The sequence below is a fragment of the Sorex araneus genome, chromosome 3, assembly GCF_027595985.1.
Source record: "Sorex araneus isolate mSorAra2 chromosome 3, mSorAra2.pri, whole genome shotgun sequence".
Classification (NCBI taxonomy): domain Eukaryota; kingdom Metazoa; phylum Chordata; class Mammalia; order Eulipotyphla; family Soricidae; genus Sorex; species Sorex araneus.
The window spans coordinates 353097-376754 of NC_073304.1; the positions used below are offsets into that span (position 1 = coordinate 353097).

At 67.9% G+C, this 23658-nt stretch overlaps 1 protein-coding gene across 6 annotated transcripts; it reads right to left on the bottom strand.

Moving 5' to 3' along the window:
- Positions 1-1283: 1283 nt before the first annotated feature.
- INF2 (inverted formin 2) lies at positions 1284-16616 on the bottom strand. 6 transcript variants are annotated; one of them, XM_055133967.1, is made up of 24 exons: positions 16139-16226; positions 11628-11679; positions 10370-10769; positions 8675-8790; positions 8444-8603; positions 8297-8330; positions 7876-8017; positions 7644-7785; positions 6980-7567; positions 6725-6870; positions 6563-6624; positions 6138-6240; positions 5956-6041; positions 5700-5800; positions 5312-5382; positions 5128-5235; positions 4793-4863; positions 4421-4541; positions 4176-4340; positions 3974-4076; positions 3731-3889; positions 2954-3424; positions 2730-2786; positions 1284-1853 (listed from the first exon to the last, which is right to left on the bottom strand). In XM_055133967.1, the coding sequence occupies exons 3-23, from the start codon at positions 10758-10760 to the stop codon at positions 2731-2733; spliced, it is 3396 nt and encodes a 1131-aa protein (XP_054989942.1). In that variant the 5' UTR covers positions 10761-10769; positions 11628-11679; positions 16139-16226; the 3' UTR covers positions 1284-1853; position 2730. The 6 variants fall into 6 exon arrangements, with proteins under 6 accessions (XP_054989942.1, XP_054989943.1, XP_054989945.1 ...); XM_055133968.1 differs by lacking the exons at positions 11628-11679; positions 16139-16226 and adding an exon at positions 16458-16616; XM_055133970.1 differs by lacking the exon at positions 11628-11679 and having other exon boundaries at positions 2954-3298; positions 16139-16271.
- Between the last annotated feature and the right edge of the window lie 7042 nt (positions 16617-23658).

The window sequence follows — 23658 nt, forward strand, 5'->3', positions numbered from 1 at the left end:
AGGGGAGACACCTGCCCGCGCGCGCCGGCGCCGCAGGAAGGACAGCGCGTCCCCCTGCCCGTCACACTGTCGCGGGGAGCCGTGCAGACACCCGGGCCAGCTGCTTTGCGCGGGGACCCAGGGGTGGCCGGGTGGCCAGGGGCCTCCAAGCACCCCAGGCCTGCGGAGGACCAGGGAGTCCCCGGCTGCTGGGGTTCCCAGGAAAGGCGTGAAGCCTGCCCTGAAGGACAGAGGTCACTGGGACAGCGAAGCCCTGGCCTCAGGGGAGCCCCACCCCCCGGCCGCCCCGGCTCTGGGCCACTTGTCCCCTGCGTGGTCCTCTTCTCTGGGGACAGCAGCTGAGGTGGGTACAAGTGTGCGTGGGAAGGAGACCAGGCTCGGGCGGGCCTGGCAGCCTGAGACACCTCTTCGCTGCCAGCGGCCCAGGGCGGGGACCTGGCCTGGGTCTTCGGGGGCATTCAGGGGGCTGGGGAGTCCTGAGTGACTGGGGGTGAGGGATCCCAGGAACAAGGGCCTTGGGGAGGCCAGTGGGCAAGGGAGAGGGGTGCGGTGAGGGCACGGGAGCCGCGCACAGCCTTCAGGGGCCGTGAGACGGGGGCAGTGCTCCGGGAGACAGTGAGGTGGGCACAGGGTGGCACAGGGCTTCAGTGGGGCTTGTCCAGAGTCTCTGGTGGGGGCAGTGCGCTCATCTATAAACAGCCCTGGGCAGCCTGCAGCTGGGCACTGCCAGTCACCCGCCTGCTCGATTTAGATTCCCCGTGGCCTGGAGGGTGGCCACACAGCCACGTGACTCGGGGACGGCTGCTCTGCCGCCCGGGCTCCCCCTAGCCCAGGAACCAGCCTCGCAGGGCCCTCGCTCCCACGGCAGGGTTGCAGCGCCCGCGGTCTCTCCCCACAGCTGGCACTCATGTAGCAGACGGCCGGGCCACCAGCACCCACAGGCCTGCCCCGCGCTGGCGGTGACGCGGGCACACAGGTGGGTCTGGACAGCGTCACGGCTCGCATCCTCACTGCCCGGCTGGGCATGGGGCAGGGGGCACATAGTGGGCCAGGGACCCTGGCAGAGGATGGAATGTTCTAGAAGTAGGTCAGAAGCTTGTCAACCTCTGAGCCGAGTCACTGAATACGAGAGCGGAAGACACATGGCCAGGGGCCTCTGCCAGGGTCTCCAAGCGGAGATCTCTGCCCGGGTACCACTCACCAACCCTGCACCCCCTGCCGCCGGCCTCCCCAGCCCCCTCCTCAGTCACCGGGCAGGGGTCAGACCCTCGCTTGGGCGGGGATGCATGCGACCAGCGTGTTCTTTATTTGCAATGTCCTGCAGCTGGGCCCGCAGCCTGGGTCACGCCTGGGAAGCGGCGGGGCTGGGCCGGCTGAGCCTCTGGCCCTCAGGGACAAGCAGGACAAGCAGTGGTCCCTGCTGGAGTGGGGGGCAGGCAGGCCGGGTGGACAAAGGGGGGCAGCTCCGGGGCGCCCCATCTTCAGCAGTAGCACTAGCCCACCCTGTCCTGTGGCCCCCGCGCCCCCACCCGGCCGGCACCCAGCAGAAAAGCCTCCACACTGGCCCTTCCTTGAAGCTGCTCTGCCCCAGGCCAGCTGAGCAGAGACCCGGAAGGACAGCGGGGGCCCGTGGGGGCGCGTTCCTGGGGTGGGCCGCTCCTGTGTGGGTGACGGGCACATGCAGGGCGGGCGCGGGCATGGAAAGCAGGCTGGGAGGTGCGGGCGGACTGGCCCAGCCACATCTGGGGTCCTGGCGGCCGCCCCGAGCTCCGAGGGGCTGCGCTGGCTGGGTAAGGCACGGAGGAGTCGGGCTTCAGCGAGGCCTCACTTGGCTCTGGCCTGGGGCCTGGGGCCTGGGGAGGGAGGGAAAGCGCGGAGTTAGCTCACCTGCTCTGACCCCACACTCTCCGTCCAGCCCCTGAGGGCGCCGGAGTGACCCCAGCGAGTGTCCCTGCCATGGGCTTCTTGCTCCTGAACCGCGGGTCACCAGGTCCCAGCACCCCGCCCGCCTGTCCCGAGTCCCAGCAGCGGCCCCCGGGCTGGGCACTCAGGCAGCCCTGGGTTTGAGGACAGCAGGGTGGGCACACGCTGGGGCACAGGCTGTGTAAGGGCTGGGGGGCCGACAGCACCCCCACGCCTGAATCTAGACCGGGAAGGAGAGGGCGGCTCAGCCCACGGAGGTGGGGGTGTCCCGCGCCCACCAGACTCCGTATCACCAGCCAGGGGCGGGGGGCAGCAAGGGGCCGGCACTGCCCCAGAGGCCAGGAGAACCTCATTTCCCACAGCTCTGCAGACGCGAGGGGTGCCAGCAAGTGTCGTGAGACCTGTGGTAACCCCCGGGGCCGGGGTCAGCAGCAAGGCCAGCGTCCTCGGCCACTGGACACCGCAGCTTCCTCACGCTGTTTCCCCAAGTGTGGGAGTGATGCCCCGAGGGGCACCCAGGAACTGGCATGTGGGGAACGGGGTGCAGCCCTGGGGGCCCCAGCCCAGACCCCAACGGTCCTGCCCTCAGGACTGGACAGGCAGTGCCCTGGGGTGCCTGGGGGCCCGCCCCTCCAGAGCCCCTGTGCTCGGAGGCTGCACCCTGGAGGGGGGACGAGCAAAGCAAGGCAAGCCCACGGCAGGGTCGGGGCGGGCAGTTAGTGTGGCGCCCGCAGGCAGGTGAGAGCAGAGTGTCCCCGTTAGTGGTCAGTGCGCCGCGCCCTCACAGTGAGCTCGCCCAGACCTACCTCACTGCACGGCGCACAGCCTGCCTGCCCTACCGGCGGCGGGGTCGGGGGCCACCTCTGCTTTCAAAGAGAGACGCGCTCAGCGCCCGGGCCCCTGGGCTCAAGGGGCACGGCCGCGGGGCCCGGGCACCCAGACACAGTGTGCCCCCGAGCTCCCTCCCAGGCAGAGGGGCTGTCCCCTCCTGGGGAGACCCGGGCATCAGCACCACGGCCCCCACACTCACCTTCCTGGCCTCTGGGGGGCCGCTTCTTCCTTCGCCGGCCTGTGCCCTTCGAGGCCCGCCCACGAGCCCGAGGGAGGGTGCCAGACCCCGAGGAGTCGGTCACAGCGTCCTCAGACAAAGACCTGTCCAGCGACGTGTCCAGTGCAGAGTCGGGGCCCGTGTCCTCGTCCGGGTTCCCCTCGCCCGGGCCTGTGCTGTCCGCCTCAGCCTGGCAGGCGCCCCGCTGTGCGCTGGGCTCTGGTGGGGGGCCCTGCAGGTCTTCAGGCAGCGGAAACTCACGGGCGTCCATGTACCAGGACGAGCGTCTCTGCTGGGTACAGGGGCGGCTCTCCTCTCCCGGGGCTCCTGCAGGGGTGTCCACAAGGTCCCCGCCCTGGGCCTCCCCGGCCGCCGCAGCCTGTGGACCAGGCTCCGAGGTGGGGGCGCTGCTGGGGCCTGTCCTGGGGGTCCCTGCAGAGTCACTGGGGGCTGCTGTGGAGGGAACTGCCAGTGGGTGGCCTGGTGGAGCTCCCGGATCCCAGCTCCCCTGGGGGCCAAGCACGATGGCCACTGCGCAGGGGCAGTGCCCACCCCCACAGGGTCCTCGCAGTCTCGGGGCACACAGTGCACCCCCGCATGCTGTGGGCCTGAGCCAAGGCGTGTGCACAGCCCCGACCCACAGGTGAGGCTGGAGACTATCCCCGGCCTAGGGGCAGCCCGGGCCCTCCCGAACTTCTGGGAGACTTCCTTGAGAAGGGGGCAGGAAGGGAGCAGGCCAGGAGGTAGCCAGGGTCTTACCAAGATCCCTGGCCCTTGGGAGGTCGGCCGGGGCTGCCTTGGCGCTGCCCTCCGGGTCCCCGCGGCCACGGCTGGTCTTGCGCAGCTGGAAGCCCTTCCGGATGTCGGCCAGCAGCGCGTCGATGACGCACACTTCCTCCTGCTGCGGGGCCCTCCTGCCTGGGGGCCACAGCCTCAGGGAGATGCCCCCAGCCTTCCCCTCGCCGCCCACCCCAGGCCCCGTCAGACTCCTGCAGGCCTCACCAGGCTTCCCCTCCTCGCCCGGCGGCCGCCGCGCCTCCTCCTCTGCCAGCTGTCGCTTCCTCTGCTCAGCCTTGGCCGCCTGCTCCTTCCGGTCCTTGTTCTCCTAGGGTGCCCCGAGATGCTGGTGAGCGGGCGCCCCAGGGAGCCGGTGAGCGGGAGCCCCCGGCACGCGGCCGCACCCAGCCCTCAAGGCCCCACGCACCTTCAGAGCGCTGATGAAGAGGTCCCGGAACGCCTTCATGGTGCTGAAGGTGGCCTCCAGGGACAGCTGCTGGGGGTCCTCGCACAGGTAGGCGGCCAGCGCCAGCTTCTGCTGCTCGATGGCCTGAAGCAGCTCCTCCACCTCCCGCGAAGCCTCGATGCAGGCCTGAGACAGGCGCCAGGTCAGGGCCGGGCCGCAGGTCGGGCCTCTGCCCCTGCCCGCTCACCGTCCCGGTCCCTGCTTGCCTGCAGGCGCTGGCCATACTGCTGCTGCACTTCGGGCTCAGCTGCGCACACCCTCTGCGCCATCTCCTCCAGCTTCTGCAGGTTGGAGCTCAGCTCGGTGTGGAGGACATCAAGGTTGATTCTAGGAATTGGGGCCACCAGGTGGCCGGTAAAGGCAGGCCTCGCGGGGTGAGAGTCCTGGCTGGCACTCCCTGGGGATGAGGCCCCCCGCCCCCCGCTGCCCGTGGGCGGGGCTCCTGCTGCCCGTGGGCGGGGCTCCTGCTGCTCATGGGCGGGGCCTCCTGGCTACTGTGGGCGGGGCTCCTGCTGCTCGTGGGCAGGGCCTCCTGGCTACTGTGGGCGGGGCTCCTGCTGCCCGAGGGCGGGGCCTACCCTGCTGCCTGGGAGGGCTGCTCCAGTTCCTGGGGCAGTTGCAGGAGGTCCGGGTGACTCTTCTCCACTTCCTGCCACACACCACAGCATGAGCACTGGCCCACCTGCCTCTACAGCCCCCTTGGCCTGAGCAGCAAAGTCCGTACTCTCAAGGAGTGTGGGGAGACGATGGGGAGAACAGGGTTGGGGAGGGCTTTGGGGAGGGTTTGAGAGGGTCTCAGGAGGTCCCAGGGAAGCCCCCTGATGCCTGACCACCATCTCACATGGTCCCCACGTGTCCCAGACCCTCTGGTGTGCCTGCCCCCTCACATCCCTGCACGTGTCCACTGCCCCACCTCCAGCACGTGGTGCAACAAGGTCACGCGGCTCTGCTGGGACTTGGTCTCTGTGAGCTTGAGCAGGGTGTTCATCTTGAAGCCATCGGCGTTCCCCGTGTGGCTGCCCTGGAGGGGGAGGGCGTGAGCGGAGGGGGAGGGGCGGGGCCGGGAGGGGGGGAGCAGATGGGGGCAGCTGGCTCACGTAGTTCAGGAAGTTCCCAATTTTCAGGATCAGCTGGCAGAAGACGGGCAGCTGCTGGCTGTTGAGCAGACCTGGGGTGGGCAGGTGAGGCTGAGGGGTGCCCGTAGGAGCCCTCGATCCCCGCATGCTCCTTCCCAGGCTCAGCCAGGAAGGGGACTGCAGCCCCCCTAAACAGTACACCTCCCTAGGTGTCTCTGCCCCGCTCTGCAGGGAGGATGCTGAGGAACCTTCTGGAACATGGGGCTATCCCAGGCCTCAGCGACTGGGCGCTGCGGAAGGGCAGCGGAGGGGCTGTCCCAGAAGGGGCTGCACCGGCCTGGGTTCCTCACCGTTGGCAAGTGCAGAATACACATGTGTGCACGCATGGACGCGCGTGTGAGGCACTCACCGTGGCAGGCGGCGAGCGCCAGCTGGGCCTTGGGCCGCACCATGGCGAGCAGCACAGCCGTGCTCTCACACAGCAGCAGACACTGGACCCGCAGGGAGTAGCTGTGGGGGGCGGTGGGTCAGGAAGGCCGGGCGGGGCCTGGGACAAGCACCTTGGCGCGGGGGAGCAGAGCCTTCCCCGGGCGCCCCCTCCCTGGGGCAGGTGTGCCCTCCGCCCCCACCCTCGGGGCCGTGCCTGGGGCCCATCTGCAGCCCACCAGGGAATGCCCAGCAGAAGCAGGTAGAACTGGTCAGCGCTGGCCAGCCGGCTCTGCTCCTCCTTGAAGCTGCGCAGGTTCTCAATCTGCGGGAGGGTGGGGGGGTTCAGTCTCCCGCCCTGCACCCCTCGGTGTCCGTCGCAGGAGGGGCTGCGGGGATCGCCCCCTCCCCCACGGCCCACCTCGTGCTTCTCCGGCAGCAGCTTGAGCAGCTGCTTGAGAATCTCCACGTCGAACTTGGTGGTGTCCCCGGCCCGGATCATGGCCACGATCTCCTCATTGGAGCTACACCATGGGGTGGGGTGGCAGAGGGACAGTCACACCTGCGGCCGGCATGGCCTCGCCGGGCCCCCTGCCCATCGCCCCGAGGCTGCAGGACAGTGACCGCCTGCGTCGGTCTCTCTGGGACTGAAGCACGCTCGGGCACCCCTGTCGGCCCCCTGGCCCCTGTGCAGGTTGATCACCACCCGTCTGGTCCTGGGAGAGCCTCCGGGCCACCTCAGCAAGTCCCTTCCCGCCCAGTGACCCCCGCCTCCTGGCCAGGCCGGGCGCAAGGCTCGCTGCCTGGCCAAGGACGGGGCTGAGGACACGGCGTCCCGCTGCTCACCACTTAAACTGCTTCAGGAAGATGTTGAGGTTCAGGCTCTTCTTGGAGTCCAGGAAAGTGATCTGGGAAGACGCGGGGCTGTGCTGGGACACGGGGCTGGGCTGGGCCGCCCGGCCGGGCGCCGCACCCCCCCGCGCCCCCCGCCGCGCGCGGCCGGCCCACCTCCTTGGGCTCCCTGCGGGCGGCCACTGCCGAGGGCTCCTTGGGCTTGGCCGCGGGGAAGGAGAAGAGGCGCTCGAGGCTGGACAGGTCGGGCTCGGGCCCCGCAGCACCCGCGCTGGTCAGCGCTGCCCACATGGAGCTGCTCTCTGCGGGGGAGGGGCGGGCACTGCTGGACGGGCGGGGCCGGCAGGGGAGGGCGCTGCTCCCTGCCCCAGGTCAGAGGCTGCGCCCCTCCGAGGGGCTGGGGGTCCTCACCGTGGGCCACGTGGGACGGCAGCTTCTGCCAGTTGAGTTTCTTCATGCGCAGCGTGGGCGGCTGCACGCGCCGGTGGCTGGGGACCCAGGCCGAGCCCAGGCCGTGGTCCACCTGGGCCACGACCACCTCCTCCACGCCGACCCCAGCCAGGGGGCCCGAGGTGCCGGGCAGAGGCGGGGGCGGCGGCGGGCCCCCGGCCAGACCAGGCAGTGGGGGTGGGGGCGGCGGGGGCGGGCCCTGCGCCCCGGGGAGCGGGGGCGGGGGCGGGGGAGGCGGGAGGCCAGGGGGGAAGGCGGTCCCCAGGCCGGGAAGCGGGGGCGGGGGCGGGGGCGGCGGCGGAGGGGGCGCGGGGAGGGGGGGCGCGGGCGGGGGCGGGGCCGACTCCGCGCCGAGGCTCTGGGGCTCTGGAGGCCGCAGTCCTTCCGCCTCGGCCTCGGGGGCATCACTGGGTTTTGGGGTGCTGCCCCTCCGACTCTGGTCCATGTCGGCCTGGACACTCTTGTGCGCCCTGTCCAGGGGGCCGGGAGGAGGCCGCATCTTGGCCGGGAGGAGCCGCTCGACCACCTCCTCCAGGGAGCACTCCTGGGCTGGAGAGCGCGGGCGGGCGTCAGGTAGGGCCGCGGGCGGGGCGGGGCGGGGCGGGCCGCGCTGCCCCCTGCTCACCGTCGCTGGCCAGGAGCACGGCCCGGCTCACCAGGCTCTCGAGCGCCTCCCACAGCAGCTGGCCGGAGCGCAGGTCGGGCTCCAGGTGCAGGAGGCCCTGCAGCAGCGCCAGCAGCTGGGCCGACACGGGCGAGCAGCTCACCTGCGGCGGGCGCGCGTCAGCTCACGGGTGGGCAGCCCGGGGCTCCGCGGGGCGGCGCGCGGGGCGCGGGGCGCGGGGCGCGTCGCCCACCTTGTGGAACAGGCTGGCGAACACGGCCTGGTGGCTGCTCATGTCCACGCCCCCGCTCACGCGCAGCAGCTCCTCCTCGTCCTCGGTCTTGGCCTCCTCGAAGGCCTCCAGCTGGATGAGCAGGTCGGCATCCTCCAAGTTCCTGCGGGGGTCGGGCGAGCCTGCTGCACCCGCCGCACCCAAGGGCCTACTGCCCGCGGAGCTGGCCCCCTGCGCCCCCCACACTAGCTCCCCAAGCTGACCTCCCTCCCCCAGACTTGCTCTGCCTGAGGCCGGTCAACGCTGGGGGACCCCTTACACCCAGCTGGAGTTCCAGAGAAATACAGCGTCCCTGGGCCAGGGAGGTCCAGGCTGCCCGTCCCCGCCTGCGCCAGGACCCCAGGGTGGGCGGGGTCCCCCGGAAGCAGCCCCCCCAACTCACCGCAGCCGGCTCAGGAGGTCCAGCAGCTGCAGACCTGGGGGTGGAGTTGGGGTCAGTGGGGCCTCGCCATACCGCGGGGGGGTCAGCAGAGGGGGTTGGGGGCACGCGTCCCCAGGGTTCCCACGCCCCAGGTCAGCCGGTGGTTACCCACAAACTCGCCCCGCAGCTGCGTGCGGGCGCGGAGGTCCTCGGGGCCCAGGATGATGGCGTTGATCACGCTGAGCAGGGTGACCACGTAGGGCACGTTGTCCGTGTCGGCCAGCTCGTTCATGATGACGCTGAAGCGGTACTGCTGGCTGCACACCGTCTGCGGGGTCGTGGAGTCAGCGTGCACCCTGGCCCCCCAGGCCCCCCTGGCCCCGCTCTGTGCGCATATACCTTGTAATGGTCCAGTGCGTCCAGGGCCAGGGCGTGACCCTCCGGAGAGTAGATGCACAGGGCGGCCAGTAGCTCGAACACCTGCTTCTTGACCATCACGTTGGACGTGTCCAGAGCTGCAGAGCACAGGCCAATGTCTCAGGGGGGCCGTGGACCTCGCAGCCCCTGGGCGTCCAGTCTACCTAGACGCTCATTTAGTGGGAAGCGGACACCAGGGGGCGCTCTGCACCACCCGTGTGCCTCGCCCCTTCCCCCCACAGCTGACCCCGTGGCCAGGGCCTCTCCTGGCAGTGTCCTCATCCCAGCCGGGGAAGTTTCGGCTGCCTTCGAGCAGGCTCTGCTGAGAGCAAGTCACAAGAGACTCCAGAGGGGCACAGAGTAGAGGAGGTGGCACTCGCTCCCAGCCCCTGCCTGTCGCCGGCAGCTCCTGAGGGGGTGGGGGCACACAGGCAGTGACTACTGTCCATCTCCGGCCACTGAGGGTACGGCCCAGAGATTCGGGACTGACTGCAGTCTGAGGAGGCTTCCTGGAGGTGATGACAGTTCGCCAGAACTTTTGCAAGTGCAAAGGCAGGAGGTGGAGGTGAGGGCAGGGGTAGCTCAGGGCGGGGCCTCTGGGTTTCTAGAACAGAGGACCCGGTAGGGTCAGGGGAGCACCAAGCAAGAGCGGGTGAGGGCCCAGGGGCTGGAGGGGCTGGGTGTAACAGGGTGGGCCTCGTTCTCACGACTGGCTTGTTCTGGGGCCACACCTGGTGATGCTCAGGGGCTACTCCTGCCTTGGTGCTCGGGGACAAGTAGTGAGTGGCGGCATCAGACCAGGGCCTCGAGCATGTGAAACCTGTGTTCTGCCATCCTCGCCGGCCCAGCCCACTCTGCTGCCCCCACGGGGCTGCAGCTGGACCCAGGGAAGGGGCAGGGAAAGTGGGGTGAAGGAGGTCCCAGCATAGCGCCCAGAGCAGCTGGTGGCCAGCCGGGGTCAGCATCGTCTGGGGTCTCCACGCCTGGCCCCCGCCTTCCATCAGCAGAAGGGGCTTGGGGCATAGGTCAGCCACGGTTACCCACAAACTCACCCCGGGAGGGTTGGCGCATGTGTTTGTCCAACTGTCCATCTGTCCATCCTCACTCTGTGAGGCTTGATGCACGTGTCTGTCCATCCAACCGTCCGTCTGCCCTCACCCGGGAAGAGCTGACACATGTGTCTGTCCATCTGTCTGTCCGTCTGCCCCCACCCCAGGAGCACTGGCACACATATCCATCCGTTTGGGTGCCCTAAGCCCGGGAGAGCTGGCACATCTGCCATCTGTGTCCATCCGTCCGCCCTCACTCTGGGAGAGCTGGTGCCCATGTCTGTCTGTCCGTCTGCCTCACCGCAGGAGAGCTGGCGCACGTGTCTGTCTGTCCGTCTGCCCTCATCCCGGGAGCGCTGGCACACGTGTCCATCCGTCTGTGTGCCCTAACCCTGGGAGAGCTGCACATCTGTCCAGCTGTCTGTCCGTCCGTCTGCCTCACCCCGGGAGAGCTGGTGCCCGTGTCTGTCCGTCTGTCTGTCCGCCCTCACCCTGGGAGAGCTGGTGCCCGTGTCTGTCTGTCCGCATGCCTCACCGCGGGAGAGCTGGTGCCTGTGTCTGTCCGTCCGTCTGCCTCACCCCGGGAGAGCTGGTGCCCGTGTCTGTCCGTCTGTCTGTCCGCCCTCACCCTGGGAGAGCTGGCGCACGTAGGCCTGGTTGCTGAGGATGTAGCGGATGCCGGGCTGCGAGTTCATGACGGCGCGCACGCAGCTGATGCACGTGAGCTGCAGCAGGGCGTCGGCGATGCGCGCCACGCCCCGGCCAGAGAGGCGCGCCAGGGCCTCGAGCAGCAGGTCCAGGCCGCTCTGCTCCAGGAACTGCACCATCCAGGCGCCATCGCTGCTCTCCAGGCGCTTGCGCAGCCCCGAGTAGTTGACCACGGACGGCACCTGCAGCAGCCGGATGCACAACTCGGGCTCGGCGCTCTCCAGGTTGGCCTCCGTGGGGTCTGAGTCCTGCGGGCTGAGCTTCTCCTTCAGCGCCGCCCACTTGCGCTGGGCGCCCTCCTTCACCGACATGGTGCTGATCTGTGGGACAGGCGGTGGGCTTGGCCGGCGCCCCGGGGCTCCCAACCCCCACCTGGCCCCCAGCCCAGCGGAGACCACCCAGCAGGGAAGGAGGAAAGGGCATTTCTGGAGCCGCCTTGGCTGGCCTGCCAGGAGGGACGCTCGGGCGGCCTGTGCACGCCGTGGACAGCTCGTCCTGCAGCAGCAGCCGTGACCGCCCCTCCCAGAGAGGAAGCCCCGGAGAGGCGGCCACATGAGAGGACAGGTGCGAGCTGCGCTGCCGGCTCTGGGTTCCCGGACTCTCTTCGTGTGGAGTCCACATGGGAAGCAGCCCCCAGCCCCCCCGCCAGCCCTCCTTGCTCTGAGCCTCAGTTTCCTCTTCAGCATCCCTGAGGGCTCCCACAGGCAGGGGGTGTGGGGGGCACCAGCCGGGTCCTGAGCTGGGTCTGCGCCTGCCTTCGCACCTTCCTGCCTGCTCCTGGCCCGACCTCCACCTGTCCCCACATTCCTGACCCCCCACTCTCCTTCTCCCCACACTCTCCCGGCCCCACCCACTCTGACCCCTCCACTCCCCTGACCCCGTCCACTCTCCTGATCCACACTCCCCTGACCCCACATTATTCTGAGTCCCCCAGCCCCCACTCTTGGCCCCCACTCTCCTGCCTCTCATCCTGCAGCACAGGGCCCCGAGGTGCGGGTGTGCAGGGGACAGTCCTCTGCCATCACCCAGGGCGCTGCAGCTTATAGACCCTGTCTCGGGAAGTGTGGACGTGGGGGGTGCAACTGTGCCCCCAAGCTCTGTGCAGGCAGGGAGTGTGCCCAGGGCGCACCCAGGGTGGACGGGCATCACTTACGACCCCAGGAGTGGGGGTCCCTTACCTGAACCCCCTTCCTCTCAGAACCCGCTGACTTTCAGGAGTGGCTGGGCCGCCTGCGGATAAACACGGGGCTCAGACCACAGCTGTGCCTGCTGGGGCCGGCGGGAAGTCAGGCTTCTATCTCCAGCAAGCAGCCAGGAAGCCCAGCACCACCCGGCGACCGTCCCCACGGAAGGCTGGGGCCTCACTCATCACAGAGCCCTTAATCTTTGTCCCTATTTCAGTCTTCTTTATTTTTTTTTTTAACCAGCAAGGGTTTTTTTTTTTTTTTTGGTTTTTGGGTTACTCCTGGCTCATGCACTCAGGAATTACTCCTGGCGGTGCTCGGGGAACCATGTGGGATGCTGGGAATTGAACCCGGGTTGGCCGTGTGCAAGGCAAACGCCCTACCCGCTGATTATCACTTCAGCCCCTAACCAGCAAGTTCTTTATTTATTTTGCTTTTTGGGTCACACCCAGCGAAGCTCAGGGGTTACTCCTGGCTCTGCACTCAGGAATTACTCCTGGTGGTGCTTGGAGGACCCTATGGGATTCTGGGAATCGAACCCGGGTTGGCTGTGTGCAAGGCAAACGCCCTATGCCCTACGCACTCTACTGTCCCCCTATTTCAGTCTTAAGATCAAACTTGGATCCTGTCCCACAGGCCTGGCCCCGGGGCCTGCGGGCAGGCACGAGTCCATCCACCACAGGAATGCTTCGAGCCCCTGGCCAACAGCTGGGGCATGACCTGGACGCACAGGAACGCGTGGACAGGCACAGAGCAAGATAAGCCTCTGCCTAGTCACCTGTGCTGGCTCCTGCACATGCATGCATGCCTGTGTGTGTGCGTGTCTGGGTGTGTGTGTGTGTGTGTGTGTTTGTGATGACCTCCTGATAAATACAAGCTGGAAAGTAGGTGCTTTCCTGCTGGGCTTACGGGCTGGCTGTCCCAGAGCAAGGACAACTCTCTGTTCTCAACAGGGTACTCGCTGGACCACTTGGACCCAGGGGTCTCTGGACACTTCCTCGCCCAGGCCGGCAGGCTTTATCTGAGCACTGCCAGCCCGCTCCAGAAAGTGCTCTTGAAACCCCGCCCCGCCGCCGCGGAGGGGCGGGCCCTTCCTTAGAGGGCATGGCCTACACCAGGGCGAAGTTCCCATTGGCAAGTTTCTGTGAGCGACCCTCCCACGGGGGGCGTGGCCTCCCGCAGGACGGAGTTCCCATTGGCAAGTTTCTGCAAGCGGTTCTCCCACGGGGGCGTGGCCAGCCTGCTCAGGAATGCACGTTCGCGCCCCAGTGGGTTCGGCCTGCTAGGAATTTGCTAGCTCAGAAGGCTGAGGCTGGGTGGACCCTCGGGGCTCCGCTGCGGTTGCAGTGGCCTCCTCGGGCCGGGAGGAGTATCCCTGCGAGGGCTCCAGAGCGGGGTGTCCCCGGGCGTGGGGGCACGCTCCCAGCCAACACAGGCTGCGGGGAGGGGACGCCGGTCCAGTGAGACCCTGGCCACTGCCGGGGTGCGGGCAGCTCTGTGGGGGCCTCCCTCCGCCCACTCCTAGCAGGACACTTCCCTGGCGGCCACACCCCACCCCGACTGACGTCTGTCAATCTGCGGGTCGGTGTGCGCACGCTGCTGTGCGCATGCGCGCGGCCGTGTGCCTGTGCGTGTGCAGGTATGTATGAGTGTGCACATGTGCGTGTGTGTGCAGTGGATCCACTGCCCGCAGCCCCGTCACGCTGACATCCGCCTTGGCAGCCAGCCGTGGGCAGAGGCTGCGTCCTGCCCCCGCGTGGGGTGGGAGGTTTGGGGGCGCCTCTGTCCACCTCTGCCCCCGGGAGACGCGGGCATGAGGAGGGCTGGGGGGGGGGGCTGCGTGCTCCTGGGCCCGAGCCAGCAGGCGGGGGCGGCGCCGAGCAGCGCGGCTCGGGATTCCGGAACTGCGGGCGGGGGCTGTGGCAGTATTTTTAGCTCTTCCAGGACCCAGATTTCCCGACTGCCTGGCAACTCCGGGATGGCAGCGCCTGGAGCTCGGGGGCAGCCCAGGCCCTGGGGGGAGCGAGTCTCTCCACCGTGGTCCCCATCGCTCCCTCCCGGACGCCCTCTCCATGTGGCCCCCGCTGGCCAGCTCCGAGGGGCCTATGGGCCGAGGGTCGGGCCCGTGTCCCGCTGTCCCGGCCTCCCCGAGTAAGCCTGGGAAAGAGGAACCCCCTGGGCTGCGCCCTGCGGGGCAGATGCAGAGTAGCGGCCGGGGGTTCAGGAGTGGGCCCGCCAGCTCCGGAGACAAGGGGACTCGGACCGGGCAGCCTGGGACGGGCCAGGGTTCTGTGCCACGGCCCGCGCGCGCCCTGGGCCCACTCCGGAGCAGAAGGCTCGCGCCGGCGGGGCACCGACTGCAACAGGAAACACAGCGGCTGGGCCCAGGCTGGGTTCCCGGGAAGGGCGGGGGTGGGGCGACTTCCCTCCCACTCAGGCCAGCAGGCTGGGGGCACAGGAAGGGTGGGGCCGGCGCCCCAAAACCGCCTCCACCTGTGGGGGCTCAGCCCACAGCCCTGCACAGCCCCTTCTCCTAGCTGCCCCCGCCCGCCCGCCCCGCCTCCCAGCCGTTGCCGCCCCCAGCCGTGACCCTAGGCTCGGGGTCTCCACTGAAGCCCACCGCCTGCTTTTCTTGCTTCCTGACCAGATGCAGCCCCTGGGGCTCTGGCATCCCTGGCATCTGTTCCACCCTGGCCACTGCTGCCGGCCCCTGCCCCAGCCCCTGCCCTGTCCCTTGGCCCAGCAGGACTCCTACTGGAACCAGGAAACAGGGACAAAGGGGCAGATTGATGGCGAGGAGCCCCCACCCTGCTCTGGCCGTGCCTGGCTCCGGCCTGACACCCGGCTCTGCCGTGCCCAACCCCCTGGCTGGACCCTGACCCAGTGGAGTGGAGCAGGAGCCCCAGGCTCCGTGTCCAGGTGTCCACGTCACCTCTCCCCCGAGCTGCCTCTCACCCCACGCCTGCCTGAACGCACCCCCGGGGTCCGGGCCTCGCCTGTGCCTGTGGGGACAGGACACCCCCAGGCCGGGTGACAGATGTCTCCCCTCCGAGGCTGCGCGGGCGGTGCAGAACTGTGCCTGGAGCAGAAACGGGGACAGCATGGCCAGGGCCTGCCGGGCCTGGAGGGGCCGCGGGGGCCCCTGCTGTGTCCTCCATCCCACTGCCACGTGCCGCAGGACCCCCGCAGGGGCTAGGAAGCCCCTCACGGGCCTGCACCCAGGATGACAACTCCCTCTCCTCCCACCCTCTGCTCTCATGGGGTCCTGGGGCTCAGACCACCCAGCTCCTTCCCTCTCAGGGAGGGGTGGGGCAGCCTGGAGGCTGCAGGGGTGCTGGGGCCAGAGGGAGGGAAGGGGCTGCAGGGTGGCTCCTGTGGTCAGGGCTCCTGGGGGCCCTGGACACCCCACGCTGTGTCCTCTGAGCGGCCAGGTCTGCGCGGGGGTCTCTGCGCCTCCTCCACAAGAGGGCCCTGGACGGCTGTCCGGGACGAGGCCCCTCCTAAGGCAGAAGCAGCCTGAGCCCGGGACCTGCAGCGGCTCCCAGCACCCCTAGGTGCCCTGGGCGGGGGCGAGCAGGGGGCGCTGGCCCTGGGAACACAGTGGGAAGGCTCTGCACCTCTGCAGGAGCAGGGCCGGGCAGGGAGGCAGGGAGCACGGGTCTATTCAAGGCAGTGCCAGGAGCCTGCGGAGCTGACAGCTCATCAACACCCACCAGGGCTCCCAGCCCTGCCCCGGCAGCGGCAGCGCCCGCGGGGCTCAGGCCCTGGTGAAGGGGGCTGCCCCAGCTGTGTCCCCAGCTCCCCAGAAAGTTGGCGCGGGGTCTGGAGACGGTACAGCTGCCAGGGGCTTGCCTGGCGCGTGGCTGACCTGGGTTCCACCCCTGGCACTACATCGCCTGTTGGGGTGATCCCTGAGCAGCAGGGTGTGGCCCCCAGCAGACACCCCAAGAAGAAAGCTGGCGCAGAGGGGTCGGCGGGCGGGTGGGCTCAGGGCTCACGTCCCACCGAGGCCCTGGCTCAGAGATCCCTGCCACCACAGGGTGACACGGAGGCCCGCCCGTTGGAGCTCAGATGGGGAAACTGAGGCTCAAGAAAGGCTGGGGTCTCAGGCTCCTGGCGGAGCAGGGGGCGGGGCTGCGGGAGAGTGTCCGGCTCCAGCGCCGGCCGTGACCTCCGGCCCGGTCTCTTCTTCCCCAGAGCCGGGTCAGGGGGCCGGGTCCCCGGCCGCTGTCACTCCGGGCGGGCGTGTCCCGGGCTCGGTGGGAGCGGCGGGGAGCTGGGGCGCGCGGTCCCGAGGGCCGCGGCGGGCGCGGGCGGGACGGGCCCCTCGGGCCACCTGCGGCCGGGCGGGCGGAGCGGCACCGTGGCAGGGCGCGAGTGGAAGTTCATTTTCCCACCGCGAAGGGGGATTCCGCGGCCCCCGCGCTCCGCAGCACGACCCCGGTCTCCGCCCCGCGCCCCGCCGCCCGCCCGGACTCAGTTTCCCTCGCGGCGCTCGGACTTACCGGGCGGGGGCGCAGCGGCCGCGGGGTCCGGGGCGCCGGCTCGGCGGGGCTCGGGCTGCGGTCGGGCGGGAGGAAGGGGAGGCGCCGCCCCGCCCGGCCACGTGGGCCCGCGCCGGGGGCGAGGGGTGGAGCCGGGGGGCGCGCCGCCCCGCCCCGCGCCGCCCCGCCCCGCCCCGGGCTGTCCCTGGAAGGGGGCGCCGGGGGAGCGCGGGCTCCGCCAGCTGCGCCCCGCAACCTGGCCGCCCCGGCACGCGGGGCCCTGCCCTGCCGCCGCCTCCGAGCAGCCCTCCCGGGCGGCCCCGGGTCTGGTGCCTCTCACCTGGGGGTGTCTCCGCGCGCCCCGCGCAGGATCCCAGAGGAGGCGGTGGGGGGGCAGGCCGCTCACTTCAGCTCCCGGGGGACGGGGTGCAGGAAGAGGGGACGAGCCTGTTTCCCTAGCTGGAAAGGAGGTGGTGAAAGTGCCCTCAAAGAGCACGTGCAGGTGAGGCGGCACCCAGCGGCAGGGTGCGGGGCGCAGGCTAGCGGGTGTCCCAGTTGCGGGTGCGGATCGTGGCCGGCGGCCCCAGCCTGCGCCCACCACGCCCCGTTTCTGGGCTGGAGCGTGGGTGCCCGCGGAGGGCGGGGCGGGCCTGGGCGGGGCTCGGGGCAGGGGGCGGGCGTGGCTCGGGGCACGGGACGCCCCGCCTCTCCTTCAGGCTGCACTGAGGGGTCGCCTGGGGCGCGGCCTGGGGCGGGGCGGCTGTGGCTGTGGGTCTGGCGGGGCGTGGCTTTGGCCTCCGTGGCTGGGCTGCCATTTGTGACCCCCCAAAGGAGCTGTGGAAGCCCTCGGGGTGTGGGTCAGCCCTGGCCGGGGGGGTCTCTGCTGAGCCTCCTTCACCGGTCTGGACCTTTTGGGGACCCCCTTGTGCGCTGCCGAGGTTGAGCCTTGAGGCATGACGGTGGGGGAGGGGCAGGCTGGGCTGTGTGTTGGGGTCCCGACCTGGGCTGGCTGGGTAGGGACCCTCCGAGGCCGATTTCATCCCGTGGACGTGGGCAGTGTGGCTCAGTGGTCCAACCTTTGCTGCTCGGAGTGGGGACAAGTGGGCGCTGGGCACGGTGTCCACGGGGTTGCACAGGACTGCGGTGTGGCTCATGTGCCCGCTTGGCTGTGCCCACGCGCAGGAGGGGGCCGCTGCACTGGACGAGGGGCCCAGTTCAGGTCGCCCAGAGTCCTCGCGTCCCCCTGGGGCGTCGGGCGTCCTCCCCTGCACTGTCCCATCCGGTGGCCCCTCTGCCCTGCAGCTTCGTGGGCTGAGGTGGGGGTCTCGTCAGCCTGCCTAGTGCAGCTGTTGCATACCTGATGGTCCAGCCGGAAGCCCGGGGGGGGGGTCTGGTGCGGCTCGGCCTCGGTGGGTGCCGGCGGCCCTCCCCTCCAGCCCGCCGAGCGGGGGGCAGGCTGGGGTGCGTGGGGAGAAGCAGCTGCGTCTGAATCACACGCAGGGGAATGGAGGAAGCTGTTTCCACCACCATCTGCCTGGGGGGGCAGGGCGGGAGGGGAGGGAGCAGGGCAATGGGGGTGCTCGCCCCACTGGGGGCACAGACATGTGCTTGGGACGCCAGTGGGCTGTGGGGGAGGGGCTGGGTGGGTGAGCGCAGGTGCTGGCAGGCTCAGCCTTGGGTTCTGCTGTGACCCCTATGGGGTGCAGGAGCAGGAAGGGGTCCCCTGGTCTATCGGGGAGAGCCCCTGCGGCACAGCCTTCCCCTGGGATGGTGACGGCTACGGGGGCTGGCAGTTGCAGGTGGGTAAGGTGGGGGCGCAGGGGACCTTAAGGCTCAGAGCCACTGGGGGCCGCTGGGGGCGTGAGCCAGATCCCGGGGCACCTTCTCTTCAGGGAAGCCAGGCCTGCAGACACGGCTCCCGGCGGGGCTTGTGGTGCGGGTCACCCCTGGCAGAGTGTGGCTCCAGGCCTGTGGGGGCCCCCAGCACGGGGCCCAGTGACCCAGTGGCTGGAGGTGCAAGACCCGACCCCACCTGGTGAGGAGCCAGAGCTCGGCTCAGCCTGTCTGGGCCTGGCCCCGGCCCTGGCCACGCCGGCTGCCCCCAGCAGTGACTCACTGCTCCACACCCAGCCTGCTGGTTGGTGAGACACTGCCCCGGCCTCGTAAATCCGGTGATGGCTGCAGGGGACAAGGGCGTCCCACACCCAGTCTTGGACAAACACCTAGACAGGGAGGGGTGAGGTGGGGTGAGCTGGCACAGGGCAGGGTCCCCAAAGGCAGGTGGGAAAGGTTGGGAACAGCAGCTTCTGTGGGGACCCCCGCCGGAATCTGCAGCCAGTGACGCGGGGACACAGGGACGTGGCACCATGACCCAGCACACTGCCGCCTTTGGTCTGTGGACAGACTTTGCCATTTCTCTTCTTTCCACGTGTGTGTGCGTGCGCGTGTGTGTGTGTGTGCGTGTGTGCATGTGTGCATGTGTGCGTGTGTGTGTGCGTGTGTGTGTGTGCGTGTGTGTGTGTGTGTGTGCGTGTGTGTGTATGTGTGGTGTTGCAGAGGGGCACTTGAGTCACATGCAGTGGTGCTTGGGGGCTCTCGTGGCGCTGTGCCCAGGGAACCACCCGTGCCTAGACTGAACCGGAGTCGGCCGCACACCACCACCTTCACCTCTGTCCATCAGCCCCTCGCTGCCTTTTCTCTAAGCTTGAATTTTAGATTCCTTCTGGAGTCACACAGCCTCTTCCTGCACTTGGGGCTCTGGGGCACATGCACCCTGGACACGCTTATATCAGGGCTGCCTCAGTCCGGCAGAAAGTGAGGAGCCTTTCTGTTGCTCTGTGGTAGGACTCTTGGGGGCCGAGGGGCACTGCAGAAGGAGTAGCTGCGCCCCGGAGGAGGAGCCTGCCGTGCAGACACACGGCCCAGAGGGAGCCGCAGAGAGCGGGGCGGCGTCGGCACGCACGGGCCCTGCTCCCAGGGCCCGGGCCTCAGACCTCAGCCTGCTCTGTCTGCCTGTCAGCCCAGCCACCTGCCCGCCCACTCATCTGTTAGCCCACCCACCCCTCCACCCACACACCCACTTGTCTTTCTTTCCTTCCACCCACTCACCATCCATCCATCCACTGACCTTTCGTCCACTCATCCTGTTACCAGCTAAGGGGCGCCACCTGGCACCGCCAGGAGCCAGCACTGTGGTGCCGCTTCTCCTCACTTCTGAGACGGGACGTGGCCTTACTCTGGGAGCAAGGGCACAGGCGTCCAGGCTGGAATCAGTCTCGGACCTTAGGCCTCGGGGAGGGGGGAGTGGGTTAAGGGATTTGAGTGACCTGGATAAAACTGACTTGTGGATCTGGAGACAGTTCATATAAAGTCGACGGGATCTCGTGCTCTGCCGCTAAGTTTCTGGTATTTTGGCTCTGCTTGTGCATACCGGTGGATTCTGGTTCCTCTGGTGCCTGCATATGTCTGGCTTTACATCCGGCAAAACAACTTAATCTTCTGTTAGCAACAACACTCAGAGGGCGGGGGAGCTAAAACAAAAGGCAGGAAATGTCCCCAGTCTAGATTCTGTTTAGTTTGGCCTCAGTTCCTTCATCTAACTGTCCACTGACCCACCCATCCTTCTCCCGTCCACATACCCGTCACCCATCCATCCATCCCTCTATTCACCCATCCATCCATCCATCCCTTTATTCATCCACCCATCCACCCATCCACCTATCCATCCATCCACCCACCCATCCATCCCTCTATTCACCCATCCATCCATTCATCCCTTTATTCATCCACCCATCCACCCATCCACCTATCCATCCATCCACCCACCCATCCATCCCTCTATTCACCCATCCATCCATCCATCCGTCCATCCATCCACCCACCCACCCATCTATCCCTCTGTTCATCCATCCATCCATCCACTCACCCCCCCATCCACCCATTCATCCATCCACCACCAATCCATCCACTCATTCACCTACCCGTCCACCCACCCACCCACCCACCCATCCATTTACCCACTCAGCCCTTTAAAATCTTCTGAGAGGCTTCTGGGCATGGTGTGGTGCTGACGAGGCCAGCTTAGCAAAGGCCCAGGCTTACCCTTGAGCAGCGCTGTCAGCGCTAGCAAATAAAACACAGGACAGCGCGTTCAACTTGAGGGATGCGGTTCGGTGCTCGAGTGCATCTGTGCACACGTGAGCCTCTGGATCGAATCTCTGGCACTGCAGGGCAAACAGCTTGAGTCTCAGACAGACACTGAACGCCATCGGCGTGAAATCTGTCGGGCAGTGTTGAGCGTCGTGAGCACGGGGCGCGTGGGGATGCACACGGGAGCGTGTGGTCGCTCATGTGACAGTGGCGACTGGGGTCCTGCATCTTTAGTGGCAGCCCGAGGTGCTCCATGAAAGCTGGCTGCGAGGACCTCTGCCAGGCGCCTGAGCTTTCCTCAGCCCTTCCTGGGGGCTTCCCTTCGTCTGGGCAGCCACGAGGGGCCCTCTGTGATGTTGCAGAATTCCACCCAAAGCCAGAGACAGAGCAAGCAGCACGGCTGCGCCCCACAGCGGCCGTGCTCCAGAGCTAGGCCCCAAGGACGGGGCCGTTCCGGACTGACTGTCTCACGGACGGGGTGTTTGCAGAAGCAGAAACTTCCAGGCGTGGTCTGGGCACCTGCAGGACACTCGCACATGGGGAGGAGGCCCCCAGGTTACCAAGGTTACGGAGCGAGACTGACCATCTCCAGTACACCCTGCACAGAGGACTCAGCTGCCCCGGGTGGTGGCCGGGGTGAAATGTGGCAGTGCTGTCCGCCTGCCCGCCTGTGTCCCTCCTGCTGCCCGCGGCTGCCGTGGCCCAGCCAGCGGTCTCTCTGCTCCTGCCCCAGGGCGCAGTTCCGGGGCTCCTCCCGGCCAACTCCTGAGGCAGCTGTGCCGGTGACGGCGATGCTGGCCAGTGGTGTGCCGTGAAGCCTGACGCCTGGGCCCGGCTCTCTGGCACTCGCGGGTCAGAGGCACGAACAGTGAGTCTCGGAGAGGCGACATCAGGCCTGAACGCCACCCAGCTGGGGCAGCTCAGCTGGAGCCCCGCAGAACAGCTTTGTTCCCTGAGATTAAAATAGCTGAAAATGCGAACATTCCCCCCAGATCTGCCAGGAGGCAGTACAGGGGGTTCTCTCGCCCACCCTGGATGCAGCCAACCCTGATTCAATCACCGGCTCCACATATGGTGCCCCAAGCCCTGCCAGGAGTGACCCCTGAGCACAGAGCCAGGAGTAAGCCCTGAGCACTGCCGGGCGTGACCCAATCTCTCCCCCTGCACCCCTCAAATAAGCAGAAGGTGCAGGAAGTTCCGTGAAAGGTTAGACTTTAGCAGACGCGATGCTGATCGGTGGGGACTTGCTCCTTGGGCCTGGGGCCACACTGCTGGTTTGTGGTGCCAGGGCTCCACCTGGGCTGGCCGCTGCCGGGGACAGCTGGAGTTTGGTGGTTTAAGGGCTGCCGGTGGGAGCCAGGACAGCAGCCCCTAGCGTGTGACCCTGTGTCGCCGTTCCCCCTTGACCCCTCCGTGTGGGCGCTGCTCCGGGACTGTGCCTCAGTGGGTCTCACTGGAGCTCAGGGCTCCGCCGGGGGCAGAAGTGCCCCCGCCAAGAAGACGAGTGGAGTTGACGGAAGGAGAGGATATGCTCTCGGGTGAGATGAGAGCCTGCACTGGGGTCCCCACCAGGCCTGCGGTGGCAGGGACGCTGGTGTGTGGCCGGATCCTGGAAGCAGACGGCCTTTGTTGTTAACAGGGTTAATGACCGTGTCGGTGGCGTCACGGCCTGTGCTGTGCTAACAGTTGCGCCACTGGCTGCCCGAATTCTCAGAACAGGGCCATTGTCGGTCACAGCCTCTTGACAGTGATTCAGTCATTGCCCCTTGCCCCCACCTGCTATGGCAGTCGGCACTGGGCCAGCCCTTCCTGTGAAGTGTTGCTGAGAAGCGCGTTTCCCAAGCCAGGCGCCCGCTTCTACAGGTGCCAGCTCTGGCCACTCCATGCTGCCCCACCCCCATGCTGCTTTCTCAGTGCTGGAAGGGCCCAAGTGTGAGACCCCCATTCTGCAGCCTGTGAGCTGAGGGTCTGGTGGCTGCAGCACCTGGGCCTACCTCCTGGGGGCGCTCTCTACCGAAGCTCTTCCTGCAGGGCCCCAGGGCCTTCACCCTAGAGCCACCGGCCTGGGCCCCCGGGGCCAGGAGCTGGGGTGCTGCTGGCCAGGCGCCTTGGCCCCCGCCTCCCTGCTGAGTACCTCCAGCCCGGCAAGCGCTGGGCAGGAGGGAGCCGAGGGTGGGGCGCTGTGTCACCCTTCGGGCCACTCCGGCCGCTGGCTCACTCCCGGGCTACGTGGCCGGATACAGAAGGGCCTTTGTCCGCCGAGGGTAAATGGGCCGGGGAGGGGCAGGGCCCTCCTGGCCTGGCCTCGGCCCTGCGCAGGGACTGAGGGGAGGAGCCTGCTGGGATGATGGTGCTGAGCCCTGGGGCCAGGAGGTGCTGCTCGGCTCTCCCTCGGTGGGGAGCGTGCTCCAACCAACGGTGTCCTGTCACCGCTCATGGCCCGGTCTCAGCTCGCAGGGCCACCGGTCACCGTCACCGACAGGCACCAGCCAGCGCCTGCAGAGTGAGCCGTGGTGGACCTGGACCTGGGGGCTCCCCTGGATTCCCCGGCTCCCTCTCACAGCCCTCTCCAGGGAACGCCATACCCTGCTCCTCCTTCTGGTTCTGCCGGCCCAGCCTCTGCATCTAATAAATAGCCCAGCGGTGACTCAGCGCGGGCCTGTGTGGGCGGACCTGCCAGGCTGGGGTCCGCACAGGGGAGGGACGTGGGCGGAGCCTCGGGGCGTGGTCTACGGAGGGGCGGGGCCTGCGCAGGGGAGGGGTAGAAGGCGGGGCCTGTAGGAGGGCGTGGCCAACGCAGAGGGGCGGGGCCAACGCAGAGGGGCGGGGCCTGCCCGAGGGGCGCCCGCACAGGGAGGGATGGAAGGAGAACCCATTGGTGCCAGGGCCTGAAGGGTTCCAGAGGAACCACATCTGCCATGGCCTGAAGGGTACCCCGAGAACGACATCCATGCACACATACAAACCTGTGCATGGGACTGCGGAACCTTGTGTTTAGTGGCCCCAGCTTCCTAGTTTGTTAGGTTGATGGTCTCCTGGAACTGTCCTGGGTTCTGCCTGGACAGTCCCACTGGGAACCCCGGTGGGAGAGTACCTGTTTTGAGACTGTGGAGCAGGTGTGAGTGTGACTGTCTGCCTGTGTACATATGACAGTATGTGATTGTAATTTGTGGGAGTACCACTTATGTATGCGTGTGCTCCTGTGAACAGGCACGGATGTGTGTGTCCGAGTCTGTATGTGGGTGTATTTGTGAGTGAACCATGTGTACTTGTGTGTATCCATGTGTACAGGTATGTGTGTGTATGCACACGAGTCTTGTGAGTACGTGGGCATAGTCATGAGAGTCTCTGTGTTGGTGTGTGTATGACTATGCTGGGGTGGTGATATTCCT